This window comes from Lithobates pipiens, unplaced genomic scaffold (genome assembly GCF_037356315.1).
Source record: "Lithobates pipiens isolate NorthernLeopardFrog02 unplaced genomic scaffold, aLitPip1_a1.2 Scaffold_8, whole genome shotgun sequence".
Taxonomy (NCBI): Eukaryota; Metazoa; Chordata; class Amphibia; order Anura; family Ranidae; genus Lithobates; species Lithobates pipiens.
In genome coordinates this window covers 260,054,302-260,075,301 of record NW_027507903.1, presented here as the reverse complement: position 1 = coordinate 260,075,301, position 21,000 = coordinate 260,054,302, and the positions used below count along the sequence as shown (strand labels likewise).

Below are 21,000 nucleotides of genomic sequence, written 5' to 3'. Positions count from 1 at the left end.
CCCGGCACACTGTGCCCTGTGAGCTCTCTGTTCTCTTCTATGGGGATCGGAAGAGCACGTACCATCTGTCCGTGTTCATCCAATCCGCTCTGCAGACGGCTAGAAAAATTGGATTTCCCTCCGTCTACAGAATCGGACAATTGCGGTGGCACCCGATATCGTCCGCCTCCGCAACAGTACGATTCTGCAGACGGAGTAAAAACCTATTCTATCCGTCTGCAGAGCCGATCGGATGGACACGGACAGACGGTCCGTGCTCGTCCGATCACCATAGAGGAGAGTGGAGAGCTGACAGGGCGGTCCCTGCACAGTGTGCGGAGACCGCCCTGTCCGCAGCCGGCTCAGCGGGGACAACGGAGCAATCCCGCTGAGCGAGCGGATCATCACGGGGCAGATCATTACTGATCCGCCGCGTGTGAAAGGGGCCAAAGATGGGCACTAAGTGCGGTAAACAGTTCTGAAATATTTGGCTAGATGGAGAAAGTGCAAAAGATGTCGCCATGTACACTCCACTGTGTAGATGGGGTAATCTCCCACTGGGCCAAGTCTCTCAACCTAAACAATGCTAGCACCCAATCAGAAAGTTCAGGTATTGTGAGAGCAAGTGGGGCCAAGTAGCAACATGTATAAGCTTGGGACAGTGGGAGATTCTTCTGTGCGTACAGTTCAGTGTACATGGAGGAATCTGGGGTTTGTTGTAAACATTAGTTCGTGTAGGTAAAACATTAAGTAGTGTAGGTAAAACATTAAGTAACATTACACAACAAGAAAAATACAACCGTCATATCACTGCCATAGGAATACTATAAGTTTTCATATATTGAATAATTAGGGTTACGCAGGGAAGAATGGCTTGGTTCACTGCCAACATCTATGGGTGATCCTGAATGGGAAGATGAGGGTGAAGACACTGGGTGTGGCTGCTCATGCATCCTTTTGTAACCAGGATTAGACGGGTAAGATGTATACAGTGGTGGGGGTCCTACATAAGGGTTAATGGCAGATGTTGTGTCATGGCACTGCTGACTGGGCATTGGTCTACTGAAAGAGCCACTAGGTGAATTAAAACCCATAGCCCATGGCTGAAATTTAGGATATGGGCGTTGCTCTTTGCAAGCGGACACAATATACGTTAAATAGGCATGTATATCACCCCTGACCTCAGTGCGCTTATCTGCAGGAATCTCCCTGATTACACAAAGCAACATTCTTAAAAACATAACATCTGGGTCTGAGATGTTGAGGAATTCATCATCTTTTGCCTGGTTTTGTGATTGGTTTCTCATTTCTTCAATGATACGGTTGAAATATTCTTCAAAAGGTGTCTCTTGTTGAGTACGTGTTCGACGGGTGGTAGAAGTAGACCGGACTCTCCTATCTGGATTTGCCTGCAATATTATAATATATAGATTATGCATCTGATACTGAGGTCACACTTTAGTGAACAGCATATGATGGCTTGTATAAATATTGCAGCACCTGTTTAGAATAGATCACACACAGGTACTTGTTTTGTTGCAAAAACCTGATCTCACTGAAGACCTCCAAAGCCAGAAGAACAAGTCACACCTTGCCCAAAAAACAAGTCGTTGTTGTTTCTCCAACATTTGTGCCAACACCAGCTGCCTTTTCAAAATGTAAGTAATACGTCTTTTGTGGACAGAAATTGTGACATTTTTAAAATACATACCGCAGGTTCTTGAGTGGATGGATGATATTCTTGGGATGACACTGTCTCTGTGGTTTCTTGACTGGTGTCAGCGTCTCCTGATGGTGATGGCGACGAACTTTCGCGCCTTGCGCTTGCTCTCACAGGGACACTTGACACAGTTCTAGGTAACAATAAAGATTACACGTTTAACAAAAAAGTGAACATGAATATGGCTTTACTGGTCACAAATCACTAAGTAAAATAAATGGATATACTTACGTGCGCATCTCAGTGGTGCGCCTCAAAAAAGACAAAGCCTCTGCATGGGGGTTAGGCCTGCGACGAGTTGAGGGTGCTCCGCTTCTCTCCGCAGCCTTCTCTTCGTTGACTTCTTTTTTGTAACGGTCGCGCAGGGACCTCCAATGTGTGTAAACCTCCTTTCCTGCAATATATAAAAAACATACAATGGCCTGGTCATTAGGGGGTAAAATCTTTACTAGGATGCATGTGTACCCTGCTGCATAGACACAACAAACCTTGCACTCACCTCGGTTATCCTGTTCAGTTGCAGACATCTCGTCCCAGTTCGGTGTGACATATTTGTAGACTTCCTCCCACTTTGCTCTCTTCAGCACTCGGTCTGCATATCCTGGGCATTCTGAGTCCCATAACTCTGGTCGGGCTTGCACCAGTGCGATAATGGCCTCGTGTGAGATGTCTCTTGCCGCCGTGCTGTCTTCTCCCCTTTCACCCCACTCAACTTCCTGTGTCATTTCCCAGGTACACCTGCTGTATAGGATGTGCTTCCGGGTTTTTTTTTTTCTTCTTTCACGCTGCTGGCCGCAATTGACACAAAAGACTGCGATTACCTGCGGTTATGTGCTTATAGCTGCGCTACATCGCACCTGGACGCATACAATTCTATTTTTTCTATTCGCACCGAACCGCATGTAACGAAATCGCCGCTAAACGCTGTGTGTGAATGGGGCCATAGGAAAGCATTGTGTGCTTTTAGCTGCGGTAGAAATGAAGAAAATCCGCAGCTAAAAGCACCATTCTATCCGCCCGTGTGAAAGGGGCCTTACAGAGAACACCAATGTGATCTGATTCTAGTGCAGGGAAAAACAAGTTCCTGCACTTTTTTCTGTGCGAATCTAATGCGAGTTCAACCATACAACTGTATGGTTGAATTTGCATCTCGCAACCATCACATGTGATTGGCACCTCAGGTGTGGGTGCAAATCACATGCAATTAATGTGATTGCACTAGTGTGAACCTAGCCTGAAGCTTGAAGCTTAAAGACGCTGGAGGAGAAAAAAATTAATGATTCTCTATAGAGATGGTTCACATCTCCATTCCATGTTGCCTGAAGCCAAACGCCTGAACCTCAAACAAGTTCTGGATCTTTTTTTGTCACTCAAATTGGGCAGATTTAGGAATTTTTTTGCACATTTCTATTCTGATAGAAATGAATGGAAAGGCACCATTTGTGCATTTTTTTGTGCATATTCGCATGTCTTGTCGCATTTTTATGCACGATTTTTGCACAAGTTGAAAATTTCAAAAATAAAAAAGTAATAATATACATATAAATAAATGTAAAATAAATGCATAAATAATTTAAAATCATCATAAATAAGTAAAATAAATTAATAATATGTAATTATAAATTAATAAATAATATTTAATCTCTAACCTTAAAAAATATTAAATAAATGATTATTATTAGTATTAATAATACTAAAAATAATACTAATATTAAAACAACAATAAACACCCAAACTCAAACAAAAAAATACATTATTAATAATAATAATAATAATAATAATACTCATTGCTAATTCAAGCATCACAAGCTGACAAACACAAATTCAAAACAAAGTGGGAACGTGATCTCCAGACAAGCATATCTGAGGAGCAATGGAATAAGGCATGCGTGCTAGCACACAAGTGCTCCTTAAGCTCTAAATACCAGGAAATATCCTACAAAATTTTAACTCAATGGTATATTACGCCACAACAAACCAGGAGATGGTCTCCCTCCACCTCAGACTTGTGCTGGAGATGTAAGACTCACAAAGGTACCTTTCTGCACATATGGTGGGAGTGCCCGCTAATACAAGCCTACTGGGATGCGATCAAATACTGGATAAAACACATAACAGAAACTCGCCTAGAATTGAACGCGGCTATGTGCTTGATCAATCTGGTTCCCACCAATCTAAGCCGCTACAAAAAATCATTGTCCAGACACTTACTCACGGCCGCTAAAACACTGATACCAATACATTGGAAAACAACCAAAACACCGAGCATTACAGACTGGTTAGACAGAGTGCAATACATCTACAAGATGGAGGAGATTGTGGCTACCAAACATGAAAATAGCACGAACTTTATTAAAACATGGCAGCCATGGCTGATCTTCACACTCTCCCCTGAATTCCACACGCTTAGAGATTAAACTTTTTAGCATCTGTTGACCCTTATCACGGTGGGAGCAAAGCTTAAGCAGACATAGAACCTTTCTAATTAACGGAGTTATGAATGATAGCGATGGGATAACCACACCCCACACCCCCCTCTCCTTACCCCCTACCTCCCCCCCTCCCCACACCCTCCATCGTTCTCAACTGTACCCAAACTTCATACACTACTTTAAGTCTTCAATTGTGCCCTTACCCTAATCAAGCCGCTAACAGAATCTGAACACAGTGGAGATGTACTTATATGTTATGTTTTGTTGTTTACAGTTTGATTGCAATGATATATGTATTCAGACTCTGACTGTAAACCTGATCTTATTTTCAATAAAATCTTTGATTGAGAAAAAAAAAAAAAAATAATAATAATAATAATTTAGTTTGTGTTAGGGTTAGGGTGTTTAGTTATTTATTATTATTTTTTTTTTTAAAGGGTAAGGGTTAAAAGCCCAAAAAACGCTGCATACAAGCGCACGAGTCACGCACAATGCACAGGAAAATGCAAGAAAAATGCGCAAAGGCTCTACGTTCAGGTGTGAATGTAGCCTCAGAGTTAAGTTGGCTGTGTATGAAAAACAACATATGGTTACTATTTAGGTACTTTTCCCTTCTTTGATATTAAATTGTGTACAGTATCAGTAGAATGATGTAGTACATTTCCTAGAAAATGTTCCTACGTTTAGAGGTTTAAAAACAACTAAGTTATTATTACCTTAAAAAGATAATTGGATCTTTTTTTAACAATGCCAACAAATCTAATTAACACTTAAGAAACATAAAAGTACACTTTAAGTATAATAAAAGAATACGTATAAAATCTTGTATTTGTTGGGCAAAATCATGTGTATAAAGAATTTGTAACAAAATGTGTAAATTAATTCAGTGTTATGCCAAAGAGTTTAGTGAAACAATTCCATATTTCAGCTATAAATATAGCAATGATTATATTCAATGCTTGAACATTTTAATAAAAATAAACACATCTATATTTTAATTAAAATTTGCTATGTGGGATTAGATTAATATCGCACCATTGGGAGAGTTGTTAGTCATTAACCTCCCTGGCGGTAGTCCCGAGTCTGGCTCGGGGTGGAATTGACTCAGGATCACATCGCAGAATACAGGGAAAGTGACTTACCTTGTCCCCTGGATCCTGCGATGTCGCCCCGCTGTGTGTGCTAGCTGTCTCCTCGCTTGATTCACACAGTGCCGAGTTCCTCCGGGCTCCATTCTCCATCCCCGTGCATTGCAACGCTCCCAGGGAACGGAGCCCGGAGGAACTTGGCACTGTGTGAATCGAGCGAGGAGACAGCTAGCACACACAGCGGGGAGACATTGCAGGATCCAGGGGACAAGGTAAGTAACTTTCCCTGTATCCTGCGATGTGATCCCGAGTCAATTCCACCCCGAGCCAAATTCAATTTGTATTCAAAACTTTTGAAATTCAATTTGTATTCCAACCCGAGTCAAAACTTTGTAGAACCACCTTTCACTGCAATTACAGCTGCAATTCTTTTTGGGGATGTCTCTAGCAGCTTTGCACATCTAGAGAGTGAACTTTTTGCCCATTCTTCTTTGCAAAATAATCAATAGACAGCGCTGCGCTATAAAGAAAAACATCAATAATAATAAAAGTGTAAAAATGGTAATCAATAAACATATATTGCTGAAAGTTCATATATAATTTCTGTGACTGAAAAATCAATACATCAATGATACAAAAAACCAAAGTGCTTGTGTTCTCCTCCACCAGTCTCACAGGCTTCTCACCTCACATCTGAGTCATATCCGCAGTGTTCCCCTCTGGGGATAATAGAGAGGACTGGCGTGGTGCTGATGATCACATTCCTCCTCCAAATCACTTATTCACATGGGATAAAACCCTGATAATCTCACCAAATATGATGACTATGCAAAAGAAGAAAGGCAGAATCTAGTGCTCTCCGTTTAAAATGTTTAATAATATATAAAAAAAAAGGTTAGGTATAAACTCACAAAGATGGCACTATAAGCCGTGCATAATGAAAACACATTTCAGACACAATGGGTGTCAAGATGGCCGCGATGTAATGTCAATACGCAGGCTCTGTCCCCTTGGCGTGTATCGTCAAAACATTGACTTCTTCAGTATGACCTTTGTGGGTGTAAGGTAAGCAGCCTGTAATACCTTTGGATTTTTGCACCGTTGATGTATTGATTATTTTAATTCACTTCAAGCAGTCACAGATATTATACATAAACTTTCAGCATGTTTGTCAGGTCACCTAGAGCCCAGGTGACAGGTGCACACCGTAGGGTTGGGGATGCACCGCAAGGCTGTGGACCCTACGGCTGACGGCTGCAGATGGGGGACAGATCCCACTGGGGTAAGAGCGTAAGATTCCCCGGGGCGCGGAGTCTAAGAGCCAGCTGGTGTTCACCAGAGCTTCGAGTGGTGAAGATGGTCTTGGCTGCAACTGGCTCCAGGTCGCGACCCCCAGGGTCCCCCAGCTCACACCCACAGTAGGTAACAGGAGGATAGGGATGGTGAGGGACAAAGCCAAGGTCGGGGCCACAAGCAGAACAGAATAGTCGGGTACACGTCAATAGGTCAGGGTCACAGGCAAGCAGGGATGGTCAGAACACGCCAAGGTCGGTAACGGAAATCAGAAGCAGAGCACACGACAGGAAACAGGAAGCTAACACACAAAGGTTGATCAGCAGGATAGGCTAGCAGTGCAAAGGTTAATATAGTGTAGTCTGATAGGGGCTAGGGTGGAGCCATTCCAGAGGAAGGAAATAAAAGCAGTCAGGTGAAGCTCGGCTGGTCTCTAGAAATGAACACATGCAGACAGGTAAGGAGAACAACTCTAATGCATAACCATGACAGTACCCCCCCTCTTACGAGGCCTCCCCCTCCCCCGCCTGGGACCAGGTTTAGAGGGGAACTTCAAATGAAACTTCCTCAACAGACGAGGTGCAAAGACCTCGAAAGCCGAAATCCACGACCTCTCCTCAGGACCAAAACCTTTCCAGTGCACGAGGTACTGGAGAATGCCTCTACAGAGTCGGGAATCCAAAATTTGGCTAACCTCGTACTCCTGATCATCCTCAGAGACCGGTGCTATGGTAGGGGAAGGACGAGAGAACTTATTGAGGACTAACGGCTTTAGAAGGGCAACATGGAAGGAGTTAGAGATTTTGAGGCTTTTGGGAATCTGGAGCTTGAAACAAACCGGATTCAGTTTAGAAATTATGGTGTATGGACCAATGAATCTTGGGGCAAATTTGAGGGAAGGAACCCGGAGTTTGATGTTCCTGGTGGAGAGCCAGACTTTGTCTCCTGGCTGAAAAGAGGGTGGCTTACGCCTGCGACGGTCAGCAAAACTCTTGAATTTGTTGGCAGCTTTCTGGAGGGAATCATGAACGTCAGCCCACATGGAATTGAATGATTCCTGAACAGTAGCCAAAGCTGGAATGTCAGAAGAACAAATCATAGGAAGGGGAAGCTGAGGATGTCTTCCATAAACAGTGAGGAAGGGTATTTTCTGAGAACTGACGTTAACATGATTATTGTGGGAGAACTCAGCCCACGGTAATAGTGATGCCCAATCATCATGATGGGCAGAGACCAAGGTACGGAGAAAGACCTCTAACTCCTGATTAACTCTCTCAGTCTGGCCATTGGATTGGGGATGATAAGAAGAGGTAAAATCCAAGGTAATGTCGAGGGATTTGCAAAAGGCTCCCCAAAAACGAGAAGTAAATTGCACACCCCTGTCCGAGACGACATGCGAAGGAACACCATGAAGGCGGAAAATCTCTCGTACAAAAATGGGAACCAAGGCAGGGGCAGAAGGGAGACCAAGAAGAGGAACAAAATGAGCCATCTTGGAGAACCGATCGATTACTACCCAAATGGCCGTATTATTCTCCGATAGTGGAAGATCAGTGATAAAATCCATGGCGATATGAGACCAGGGCTCCTTAGGAATGGGCAAGGGCATGAGAAGACCAGCAGGGGCTTGAGTGGAAGATTTAGACTGAGCACAGACGTGACAAGCCTTAACATAGTCTTTAACATCCGAGCGGAGATTAGGCCACCAGTAGTGACGACTGATAAGCAGGAAGGATCGGAGGAACCCAGCATGACCTGCCATCTTGGAATCATGTCCCCAATGAAGGATCTTGGTTCTTAGCTCCGTGGGAACAAAGGTCTTACCAGGAGGAATCTTTGATTCCAGGGTGGTAGAATGGGCAACAATGCAAGAGGTAGGAATGATCGGCTCAGGATCAGGGTTGGACTCCTCGTCCAAGGTGTCAAATGACCTAGAGAGCGCATCAGCTCGACCGTTGCAGGAACCAGGTTTGTACGTAATCGTGAATTTAAAACGAGAAAAGAAGAGACTCCACCTGGCCTGTCTGGGGTTCAGACGTTTAGCATTCTGTAGGTACTGTAGATTCTTATGATCAGTAAAGATCGTTATGGAGTGAGGGGAACCTTCCAAGAGATGACGCCACTCCTCCAACGCCAATTTAATTGCGAGAAGTTCCCGATCACCAATGGCATAATTTCTCTCTGCCTGAGAATTTTTTTTGGAGAAGAACGCACATGGTTGACGTTTCTTCTCAAAGTCCTGAAGAAGCACAGCTCCCACCCCCATCGAAGAAGCGTCTACTTCAATAAAAAATGGGTCTTCAGGATTTGGTCTCCTCAAGAGGGGTCCAGAGACAAAGGCCTGTTTCAGATCGTGAAACGCAGAGACAGCCTCGGAAGACCAGTCTTTGGCATTAGCACCCTTCTTGGTCAAAGCGATAATAGGCGCAGCAATGGAAGAGTGATTCCTTATGAACTGCCTATAATAATTTGTGAAGCCAAGGAAGCGCTGTGTGGCCTTGAGGCTAGCAGGAAGGGGCCAGTTGGTAATGGCAGAGACCTTTCCGGGATCCATGTGAAGACCCTCACTAGAAACAAAACATCCCAGAAACAGGACCTCGGAACATTCAAAGGAACATTTCTCCATCTTGGCATAGAGATTGTTCTCTCTAAGGCGCTGAAGTACGGTGCGTACATGGTTTCTGTGAGCAGGCAGATTTTGGGAAAAGATGAGAATGTCATCCAGATAGATGACAACAAACTGGTACAGTAGATCCCTGAATATTTCGTTGACAAAGTTCTGGAACACAGCTGGAGCATTACACAAACCAAAAGGCATAACCAAGTACTCGTAATGCCCGTCCCTAGTGTTAAATGCGGTCTTCCATTCGTCACCTTCTCGTATTCGAATGAGATTGTATGCACCTCTGAGATCCAATTTAGTGAAAATGGAAGCCCCCTTCAACCTGTCAAATAGCTCAGATATTAGAGGTAAGGGGTAACGGTTTTTAATAGGCACAGCGTTTAAACCTCTATAGTCAATGCAGGGCCTGAGGGTGCCATCCTTTTTGGCAACGAAAAAGAACCCTGCTCCTGCAGGCGATGAGGATTTCCGGATGAAACCTCTCTCCAAATTCTCAGCGACATACTCAGACATGGCTTGGGTCTCTGGAATGGATAAAGGGTAGGTACGACCCCTGGGCAGGGTTGCTCCAGGGACAAGGTCAATAGCACAGTCAAAAGATCTGTGAGGAGGAAGTACCTCAGCAGACTTCTTACAGAACACATCCCGGAAATCGCTATAAGCCGCAGGAAGATCGGACGAGACAGATGTGGTAGCAATGGGAAGTTTCCTCTTGGGGGTCACCTTGGAAAGACAAGACGAGAAACACGAAGGACCCCAGGCCAGGATCTGCCCAGATACCCAGTCCACATGTGGCGAGTGGAGCTGCAGCCAAGGAAGACCCAATACAATGGGGGTAGAGGCCTTGGGTAGGATGAGGAAGGAGATCCACTCCTGGTGGAGTATCCCTACCGACATCCTAATAGGTAGCGTCTGGAAACGGATAGGACCCCCTGGGAGCACAGTGCCATCAATTGCCGAGACTACTAGTGGAGTAGCGAGGGGAGAAAGGGTAAGCTTCATAGAAGAGGCAGTTCTCCAGTCCATAAAATTGCCGGCAGCCCCGGAGTCCAGATATGCTAGGACTGATTGGGGAGAAGTGCCTACATGGAGGAACACCGGAAGAAGGAGACGAGAAGGTGATGTTTCTGGGTCCAATACTCCACCTTCCAAATGTATTAGACCCGAGCGTTTCCCGGACGGAGCGAGCAGGAGTCACGAAAATGACCCTTTCCCCCACAATAAAGACACAAGCCCAGAGTTCTGCGTCTAGCACGTTCTTCGGGGGTTAGTCTGGTCCGGCCCAGCTGCATGGGCTCCTCAGCAGACGGAGGATGCTCCACAGGGCGACGGGGAAAAAGCTCAGGCTGACTAGAACCTGGGGGGTGCTGGCGTCTTTTTTCTAAGGATCTCTCCTGGAAGCGAATGTCAATTTGATTACATAAGGAAATGACTTCGTCTAGACCGGCGGGGATAGCTCTTCCTGCTAATTCGTCCTTCACTCGGTCTGAGAGGCCATGTAAAAAGGTTGCGACCAGGGCCTCATTGTTCCAGCTCAATTCCGCTGTAAGGATACGGAACTGAAGTGCATATTGGCCCACTGAACCAGATTCTTGGCGAAGGCGTAAAAGGGCACTAGCCGCAGAAGAAACCCGAGCTGGTTCCTCAAAGATGTTACGAAAGAGCTTCAAGAAGTTGGACAGGCTGGAAACCACTGGATCATTTTTCTCCCACAGGGGGGCAGCCCAGGCTAAAGCTTCACCGGAGAGGAGGGAAATGATATAGGCTACCTTTGCCCGATCGGATAGAAAGTTTTGAGGCTGGAGCTCAAAATGAATGGTGCATTGGCTGAGGAAGCCCCTGCAGGCCTTGGAGTCCCCAGAGAAACGGGACGGAGCAGGCAGTACTAATGAATGCGTGGATGCGACTGGTGCGATAGGTGCAGTCGCAGACTGTACTTGAGGCTGCGGGTTCGGGGTTCCCAAGGAAGCCTGTAGCTGCTCGAAGCGAGAAGCCAGATCCTGGAGGAATCGCATCACCTGAGTCTGATTAGATTCCTGGGTCTCGAGTCTCCGCACTATGCCCTGCAATGGATCGACTGCAGGGAGCGGCACGTCAGCCGGGTCCATGGCTGATCAAACTGTCAGGTCACCTAGAGCCCAGGTGACAGGTGCACACCGTAGGGTTGGGGATGCACCGCAAGGCTGTGGACCCTACGGCTGACGGCTGCAGACGGGGGACAGATCCCACTGGGGTAAGAGCGTAAGATTCCCCGGGGCGCGGAGTCTAAGAGCCAGCTGGTGTTCACCAGAGCTTCGAGTGGTGAAGATGGTCTTGGCTGCAACTGGCTCCAGGTCGCGACCCCCAGGGTCCCCCAGCTCACACCCACAGTAGGTAACAGGAGGATAGGGATGGTGAGGGACAAAGCCAAGGTCGGGGCCACAAGCAGAACAGAATAGTCGGGTACACGCCAATAGGTCAGGGTCACAGGCAAGCAGGGATGGTCAGAACACGCCAAGGTCGGTAACGGAAATCAGAAGCAGAGCACACGACAGGAAACAGGAAGCTAATACACAAAGGTTGATCAGCAGGATAGGCTAGCAGTGCAAAGGTTAATATAGTGTAGTCTGATAGGGGCTAGGGTGGAGCCATTCCAGAGGAAGGAAATAAAAGCAGTCAGGTGAAGCTCGGCTGGTCTCTAGAAATGAACACATGCAGACAGGTAAGGAGAACAACTCTAATGCATAACCATGACAATGTTTATTGATTACCATTTTTACACTTTTATTCTTCTTCTTTTTTTTTTTTTTTATAGAGCAGCACTGTCTATTGATTATTTGCACCTTTTAAAGGTGTAAGTACTATAGCTGCTGACTTTTAATAAGAACACTTACCTGTCCACGATGTCGGACCCCCGAGGCCAATTCGTCCACCGGCTCGGGTGCAGGTGCCGCCATTCCAACTAAGGGAAACCGGCAGTGGAGCTTTCAGGCTTCACAACTGGTTTCCTACTGCAAGTGTTGCAAGCTACGCGGCGCCTTGTGAATGGCCAGCTTGTCTTCTGAGACACACACAGGTCCCAGAAGGCATCGGGGGTGAAGGAGGAGGGCATGCTGCAGATGAGGGGTAGTTTTTCGTTTAAGACCACCTTGTAAAAGGGGGTGGAATTCTACTTTAAACAATAAGGTCCCTTTTTTATGCAGAATTAGATTTTTATCAAATTTGAAAATGTCTCTTTTTTTTAAAATGATACATTTTGTACAACAAACTTTATATTTTTAACTGTTAATTTGGTGTGTCTTCAAGTCCCTCCTTTCAAAATTGGATGGATTTTTTTTTTGCTTTTTTGGTATTTGTAAAGTAAGTTGGTCCAATTAATAAACTTTCTATAAACATGAATCAATCTGGAAAACAGGAATAGGTCTGCTCACTCTAACATAGTAAATTGCACGGTGAGCTACTACTACTGAATTTTTAAGCTGAACTCTAGACAGAAATCCAAACAGTGGAGCTATACATTCATTAAAAATTGCATTTATAATTAAATGTAACTAGAGCAGGGGTAAGCAACCTGTCAGAGGATGAGATCTACCTGGACAACATGGATGAGAGCAAACATTTAAAAAACTAAAATAAACTATCAAGCTCCCAATAAAAACACAGCGTGAAGAACCTGCTCAGCACAACAGCTCAGCAAGGGAGATAGCTGTACTAACGCTGGATCATTAGTACAGAGGCTCCAACTGGAGTGGGCAGGTTTTTTTAGTTTAAGCTGTTGGGTTGAATGGAAAAAAATGAATAGTGTGTACCCGGATTTAGGTTCTGCTGCATGCCCATGTGCCAATAGGAGGAGAGAGCAGAGTGAGCAGAGTTATGTCCTTATCAGTATGCTAATTATCTTCCACTATACAGTTAGCAGATTGGAGGTGTGTACTTAACTAAGCTGTGCTGCTGCTACAATGAAGATCAGTTTCTTATCATATAGACAAGTTAGGATACAAGATCAATGTATCAAAGTATTACTGAATAATCTTCAGGAAACAAACTAATTTTGTTATTTGTATTTAAAATCATTTTCAGTAGCTCATCTGTGTTTTGTTTGGCTGACCCATGTGTTAGTAATTAGTAGACCGGTTTGTTGAAAAGTATTTATTGCACACCAGTAATTCCTTTAACCATTCTCTGCCTTTGTCATCAAGTATCCTTTTCCTCATTTATTATAATACAGGATAAATCAGATCCTGTTCTGTGTATGTGTGGTTTAAGATATTTGTATGAAGTCACTTATGACAGTTAACTAAATTATTATTCTGCTTGGTAAAGTGATCATTTATCATCATTATCACAGCACCAATAACATATTTGTTGCTAAATCACATAAAAATCAGATAATGGCAAATAAATCTTAGTTACCTATATATTTTATATTTCTCAGTGCTATGGTAGTACAGTATTTAAAACAAAACAAGACGAATTTGATTAGGATTAGCCAACATTTGTTATATTAAAATATCATATATTTTTTCTGTTAAACAAATTCAGAAAAAAATTGATAAAAAAGCTTAAAATAAAATTCATAACTCTTATGCTACGTACACACGACCGTTTTTTCCATCAGAATAAACTCTAATGTTTCTTCCCGACGGAGTTCCACTGAAACGTACTTGCCTACACGCGATCACACCAAAGTCTGATCGTTTAGAAAGCAGTGACGTACAACATGTACGACGGGACTAGAAAAAGGAAGTTTAATAGCCAGTAGCCGATAGCTGCCCTTGCGTCGTTTTTGGTCGGAACAGCATACAGACGAATGGTTTTTCCGATAGTAATTGAATCCTTCGGTAAGATTTAAAACATGTTCTATTTCTAGGTCCGTCAGAACTTTTGAAAAAAAAAAAAGTCCGCTGAAGCCCACTCACAATCTGAATATCCGATGAAATGATTGCGTCTGACTTTTTCTATCGGAAAGTCCGACCGTGTGTACACGGCATTAAAGCTTCATACAACAATTTATTTAACCAGGCACCTTTTGCATTATGCCTACTGAATTATGCAAACATGTACATATATAAGAAATATTCCAATAGGAGGATTGGGGCTGCTCTGTGCAATAACCTTGGTAACCTAGGTAATTATAACATGTTTGTTATATAAAAAAAAAAAAATAGAAAGGTCCAGTTTAAATGGTGATACCAATGAAATATGCCTCGGCAATATGTTGTCAACCCGTAATAGAAAGTGTAAAAGAAGCAAGGACCTTTTTATTAGTATTATTATCAAGTTTTTTTTTTCAAAGTATACAGTGCCTTGAAAATGTATTCATACCCCATTGAAATTTCCACATTTTATCATGTTATAACAAAAAACATAAATGTATTTTATTGTGATTTTATGTGATAGACCAACACAAAGTGGCACATAATTGTGCAGTGGAAAGAAAATGATAAATGGTTTTCAAATGGTTTTACAAATAAATATGTGAAAAGTGTGGCATTCATTTATATTCAGCCGCCCTGAGTAAAAACTTTGTAGAACCACCTTTCGCTGCAATTACAGCGGCAAGTCTTTTTGGGGATGTATCTACAAGTTTTGCACATCTAAAGAGTGACATTTTTGCCCATTCTTCTTTGCAAAATAGCTCAAGCTCTGTCAGATTGGATGGAGAGTGTCCGTGAGCAGCAATTTTCAAGTCTTGCCACAGATTCTCAATTGAATTTAGGTCTGGACTTTGACTGGGCCATTCTAACACAGGAATATGCTTTGATCTAAACCATTTCATTGTAGCCTGGCTGTATGTTTAGGGTCGTTGTCCTGCTGGAAGGTAAACCTCGGGCCCAGTCTCAAGTATTTTTCAGACTCTAACAGGTTTTCTTCTAAGATTGTCTTGTATTTGGCTACATCCATCTTCCCATAAACTCTAGCCAGCTTCCCTGTCCCTGCCAAAGAAAAGCATCTCCACAACGTGATGCTGCCACCACCATGTTTCACGGTGAGGATGGTGTGTTCAGGGTGAAGTGCAGTGTTCATTTTCCGCCACATATAGCGTTTTGCTTTTAGGCCAAAAAGTTACATTTTCATCTTATCTGACCAGAGCACCTTCTTCAACATGTTTGCTGTGTCCCCCTCGTGGCTTCTTGCAAACTGCAAATGGGACTTCTTATGGCTTTCTTTTTACAATGACTTTCTTATTACCACTGTTCCATAAAAGCAAGATTTGTGGAGTGCATGACTAATAGTTGTACTGTGGACAGATTCTCCCACCTTAGCTGTGGATCTTTGCAGCTCCTCAAGAGTTAACATGGACCTTTTGGCTGCTTCTCTGATTAATGGTCTCCTTGCCCGGCCTGTCATTTTAGGTGGATGGCCATGTCTTGGTAGGATTTGCAGTTGTGCCATATGCTTTTCATTTTCCGATGATGGATTGAACAGTGTTTTGTGAGATGTTCAAAGCTTGGGATATTTTTTTTATAACCTAATCCTGCTTTGAACTTCTCCTCAACTTTATCCCTGACCTGTCTGGCATGTTCCTTGGCCTTCATGGTGCTGTTTGTTCACTTAGGTTCTCTAACAAACCTCTGAGGGCTTCACAGAACAGCTATATTTATACTGAGATTAAATTACTTGCAGGGGGACTCTTTACTAATTAGGTGACCTCTGAAGGCACTATATATAGGAGTAAAGGGGGCTGAATACAAATGCACGCCACATATTTCACATATTTATTTGTAAATACATTTGAAAACCATTCATCATTTTCCTTCCACTTCACAATAATGTGCCACATTGTGTTGGTCTATCACATAAAATCCCAATAAAATACATTTATGTTTTTGGTTGTAACATGACAAAATGTGGACAATTTCAAGGGATACTTTTTCAAGGCACTGTACATGAGATTTTAGTGGTTGGATTCACATTTACTTTGCTTGAGTTATTTAAATTGCAGTGATAGGGTACATATTCCATATTACCATTCCAGTGCCCTACAGATCTCTTTTGCATATGAGTGGTCTGTACAAGCACAAAGTGAGTGAGCAACCCTGCCCTCCTTCTCCCACTGTCCATGTACACAGTGTGAGATTGATAACAAGTCCCGGCCAATGATTCAGGAACCTGCTGATTGGCTATGTCCAATCACAGTTCAGAGCCCAGTGTTGACAATCAACACAAGGCTTTGTACAGAGGGAACAATCTCTCTGTTTCTTCTCCCTGCAAAGCAGGAAGAAGAAAAAGATCTGTAGAAAAAAACAGCACACATTACACAAATAAACACTTGGTAATTACTGAAGATGTTAACTCCTTCCCAGCCAGTGTCATTGGTACAGTGACAGTGTATTGTATCCATTTGCTGACGAGTCCTTTTTGTGACACTTGTTGTCTACAAGTAAAAATCTGTGTTTTTTGCTAGAAAATGACTTAGAACCCCAAAACATTATATATAGCAGAGATCCTAGAGTATAAAATGGTGGTTGTTAATCCGAGTAAATAGATACCTAACATGTCATGGAATGGCGCCAACCTACAGTACTTAAAAATCTCCATAGGTGACACTTTAAACTTCTACAAGTTACCAGTTTAGAGTAACAAAGGAGATCTAGTGCTAGAATTATTGCTTTCGCTCAGGTATTCGCGTATCTTACATGTGTGGTGTGAACATGGTTTACATATGTGAGTGTGGCCTACGTATGTGCTCACAGGGATGGAGGCGCTTTTAAAAAAAATATATATTTATTCTATAAAAAATTTTTTTAATTTTCACATGTTCCATTTAAAAAAAGATCACTTTTATGGCTATAGCAAGGAATGTAGACATCTCTTGTGATAACAATACTGTATTACAGGTCCTTTTATGGAGAGATCTGGGGTCTAAAAGGACCCAAATCTCTCCTCTACCTTTAAAAGCAAAAGATCAAAGATTTTTTTTTATCTTTTGCTTTAAAAAAAATGCATAGTTTAAATCATGATATTGTTTCAGTCCTCTTAGCCCTTGTACACACGGTCGGACATTCCGACGGAAAATGTCCGATCGGACCGTGTTGTCTGATCTGCCGACTGTGTGTGGGCTCCATCGTACTGTTTCCGTCGGAATATCTGATGGACAAAGTTTTAGAGCTGGGCTATAAAACTTTCCGACAACATGATCCGATCGGACTTTGTCCGATTGTGTGTAGAGAATTCCGATCAGACAAAGTGCCACACATGCTCAGATCAAATTCCTAAACCAAACCTATTGGCTACTAGCCTGAACGTAGTCCCATCGTAATGAAATAACGTTGTCACGTTACGTACGATCGGATTTTCTTACAACTTTGTCCGACCGTGTGTATGCAACACAAGTTTCGGACAAAATCCGATTTTGTTGTCGGAATGTCTGACCATGTGTACAAGGGCTTAGACCTAGGCCATAGAGATGAGCGGAGGCCATCTTTCCTTCGCTCATCTCTGTGCCCAGCCGTTACCAGCCCCGGATCAGTTATCGGACCTACTGATCACCCTGGTAACCCCCGGAAACCACTTTTATCAGAAAGATCGGCGCCTGAGGGAAAAATAATTATATCGGGGGTTATCTAGCTGCAGTCATAATCCCAGTATTTAATGTCAAAGTAATGACGTATTTTCTCAGTTAGACGGTCAGCAAGTGGGTATTATCACTGATCAATGATTAATGTAAGTGGTGATGTCAGTGGCAGTTAGTAAGTTCCCACTCATTGCCCGCTACACTATCGCAGTCCCATTATAAGTTGCTGATCCCCACCATTAGTAGTTTGTAGACGCTATAACTTTCAAACCGTTTGTTTATATATTAAAAAAACAGTGGCGATCAAATACCATGAAAACTCTATTTGTGGCAAAAAAATTATATAAATTGAATTTGGGTACATGGTTGCATGACCGCGCAATTACCAGTTAAACTAGTGCAGTGGTAAATAGCAAGAAAGGGGTCTGGTCATGAAGGGGGTAAAACCACCCAGAGCTGAGGTATTTAAATGAGGCCTCTTCCATTTTGTTTAGATTGTAAGGCTGCTTTCACACTGATCCGCTGAAATAAAGATTTTGTGCGACTTTACCATGATTTTACCATATTTGCGATGGAAGGTACATATTTGGGGCTTTTTTTAGCTCCGAAAACATGCTCCAAAGATGCTGCAAGCAGGATTTTTTTCACCACAACCAAAGCGTACAGCCCCAGTGTGAACACATTCATTGATTTTAAAGTGAAGAATTCTACTTGAGCTATTCAGGTGCTTTTTATCGCAAAAGTGCTTGAAAAACTCCTTAATGGGATAGGGGCAACTAGAGTGCACCAGACAGTTGTTGCTGCCAGTCTATTCAAGAGCTGCCTTTTTTCCAGCCCCACACTGCATTCCTGCATACTGCAAAAAAAAGTAAAACCACTGTGTACTCAAAACACCACACACCCACTCCCCAGTTGCACCACAACTTATTGCTTTATACCAGCTATCATTAAATGGAGGACCACAGTCCACATCTGGACCAAGTGACAGTCTCATCTGCACCATCGTGGTTGCCCTACTTAGGAGCTTGGTCCATCACTTATTTGGCTGGTCGCTCTGTAGATCACGCTGCTGTTTATTTCCCCCAGCCACCGCACTATTATGTTTGCAGCCGGGTAGAGAATGGTAGACGTAGCAGGTCTGGATGGAGGGCAGGAGCTGCAAGTAAATGATTGGTTGCTAGGATTCTGGGCGGTCCTAGCAACCAATCACCAGCTTGTTAACATGAAAAGTTCAGCAGCTCCCACTCTTCATCCAGACCTGCCCTGCGAAAGGTGGAACTGTGAGTAAGAATGTATGTGAGGTTGAAAACACTGCCCTGAAACGGAAAGGGGGGTGAATGGGCAGAAGGGTGAGGACACTGCTATTAAAGGGTGGAAGGGGGGAGCTGATGGTGCTGCTATAAAAGGGTGGGGGGTAGGAAGATGGGCAGCGGACATTTATGTGATGGGGGAACTGACATAGCATGGCTGTTTTTACCAACTGGAATGGAATCAGTTGAAGGGACAATGAGGACTATGGCGAATTAAAATAAGCCTCCCACAAATGGTGGCAGCCCTGAAAATTTCAGTTGGGTTCTGCTTCCCAGCTCACATTTTTATATAATTTTTTTTATAAATTGTTTATTTATATTTGTAAAGGAAAAATACTATGTAGAAAAGAGGTCACATATCTGAACAGAGGTATTGCAATGAAATAGAGCATCAAACACAATAATATATCATCCTCACAGGTAAAAAGTCACCAGGAAGAGCCTTGCCTTCATGTAATACAACCACGCTGCCATTATTTTTTTTCCAAGTCATGTTTGCTTGATCAGGACAGAGATAACCATACAGGGAAAAAAATAGAACAACAAATATTAAAAAAGTTAATCTGTAAATAGTTTTAACAAAAATTTAAATATATCAACTTGTCATGGCAGGTAGACATATGTTAATGTAGAACTGCCCAGGCCACAAACTGGAGGAAGGGTCTGTTTTCAAATGCTCTTTACCATGTATGGTTCGTTTGGTAATACACCCTTTATAACTCCCCCTCCCCAGAGACTTTCCTTGTGCCAAATACTCATAGGAGATGGAGGTGGAGGAGGAAGAAGTGAAGAAGGTAGGAGAGGAAGAGTGGAGGGAGGAGGAAGTGGAGGAAGAGGTGATGCAGAAGGGGAGGAGGAATCGGTCACATTAGCAAGGCTCACCACCTAGTACCTTCATGTTGCAGCACCTTTACCTCTCTATTTTGGCTTGTATAATTTTTTTTTTTTTTTGTGCATGGTCCTTTTTTGGGGAAGGGTGGGCATCCTATGTCTATAGGAATTTACATTTCATTTTTGTTGCTGCTGCCTGACCATACCCTTGGCCATATTTTTCCATTGTGGAAAGATGGGCAGCCTTTTGCCATAAGTCCCCCCCCCCCCCCCCCCCCCCCAGCTATGCCTCCAGCCAGTGCCCTACCTAAAATGAAATAAAAAAATATATATATTTATAAAGCTGGCTTCTGGGTGTCTAAGAGAAGGAATATTACACTATCAACAGAGGAATTTCAAATGTGACTAGCCTCTGTTGTGCGCTGCCTGACCACAGGATCACTACAAAGTAAACATGAAAAACATTTATATAAATAAAAATATACATCATATGAAAATTAAAGTAAAAAATAAAAATGCATAAGTAAAAACAAAAAAAATGAAGCTGGAAATCTCTGGGGCAACCCAGGCCAGGAACTTCCCAAGAATATTTGCACTTAGCAAAATAGTAAAGAAAAAATAATAATTATTATGAAAATTAAATTTAAAAAAATGAACAAGCAATAAAACAATAAATGGCTCCCGAGAATCTCACACTCAGGAGCCAGAGTGGAAGATTTAGCCCTAAAAGGAGAAACAGAGGAACTCCAACATGAAGGTAGTAGGTGGCTTGTCTTGTAAATACCTCCCCCTCCTCCCCCTCTTCTCCTTCCCACCCCCCACCCCCAGAGTACAAGCAGAATCTAACACTGGCCTTCCTTAGAACCCAGGCAGATTTGCTCATTCCAGGACATGTTGCCAATAAAATAATTTAGAATATTTTATATGAGATATATGGAAGCAAGTTTTCGTAAAGTGCTTCATCGATTTAAAAGGCAAAAGGAAACCTGTCTGCTGGCACATAGCTGCAAGCCTGTAGTTGTGCAACAACAATCAGTAGCAGACAGCAATGTAAACATTTGAACACCTAGGACATTTTGTTAACTTCTTTTATCTATATCTGCACTCATACAAAAACATCTGGATCATCTTCAAGCGGTGCACAGATAGTGCTTAGTGTATAATGTCTTTCAGGTGATTGAGGAATCTGTAAAGTGTTTGATGTCAAAATTCTAAAAATGCATTTTT

The 21,000-nt window shown here is 42.9% G+C and overlaps 1 protein-coding gene across 1 annotated transcript; it reads right to left on the bottom strand.

Annotated features, from left to right (window-relative positions):
- Positions 1 to 219: 219 nt before the first annotated feature.
- On the bottom strand, positions 220 to 2,732 carry LOC143961896 (uncharacterized). The gene is made up of 3 exons (XM_077471229.1): positions 1,931 to 2,732; positions 1,691 to 1,832; positions 220 to 1,388 (listed from the first exon to the last, which is right to left on the bottom strand). The coding sequence occupies exons 1-3, from the start codon at positions 2,422 to 2,424 to the stop codon at positions 804 to 806; spliced, it is 1,221 nt and encodes a 406-aa protein (XP_077327355.1). The 5' UTR covers positions 2,425 to 2,732; the 3' UTR covers positions 220 to 803.
- Between the last annotated feature and the right edge of the window lie 18,268 nt (positions 2,733 to 21,000).

What these genes read in the sequence shown, in the direction of transcription:
- LOC143961896 (XM_077471229.1), bottom strand. Translation starts at nt 2,424, where the DNA reads ATGACACAGGAAGTTGAGTGGGGTGAAAGGGGAGAAGACAGCACGGCG. An exon ending in CGCACCACTGAGATGCGCAC is followed by an intron (nt 1,833 to 1,930) that starts GTAAGTATATCC and finishes ATTGTTACCTAG; the next exon opens with AACTGTGTCAAGTGTCCCTG. An exon ending in CATCCACTCAAGAACCTGCG is followed by an intron (nt 1,389 to 1,690) that starts GTATGTATTTTA and finishes ATAATATTGCAG; the next exon opens with GCAAATCCAGATAGGAGAGT.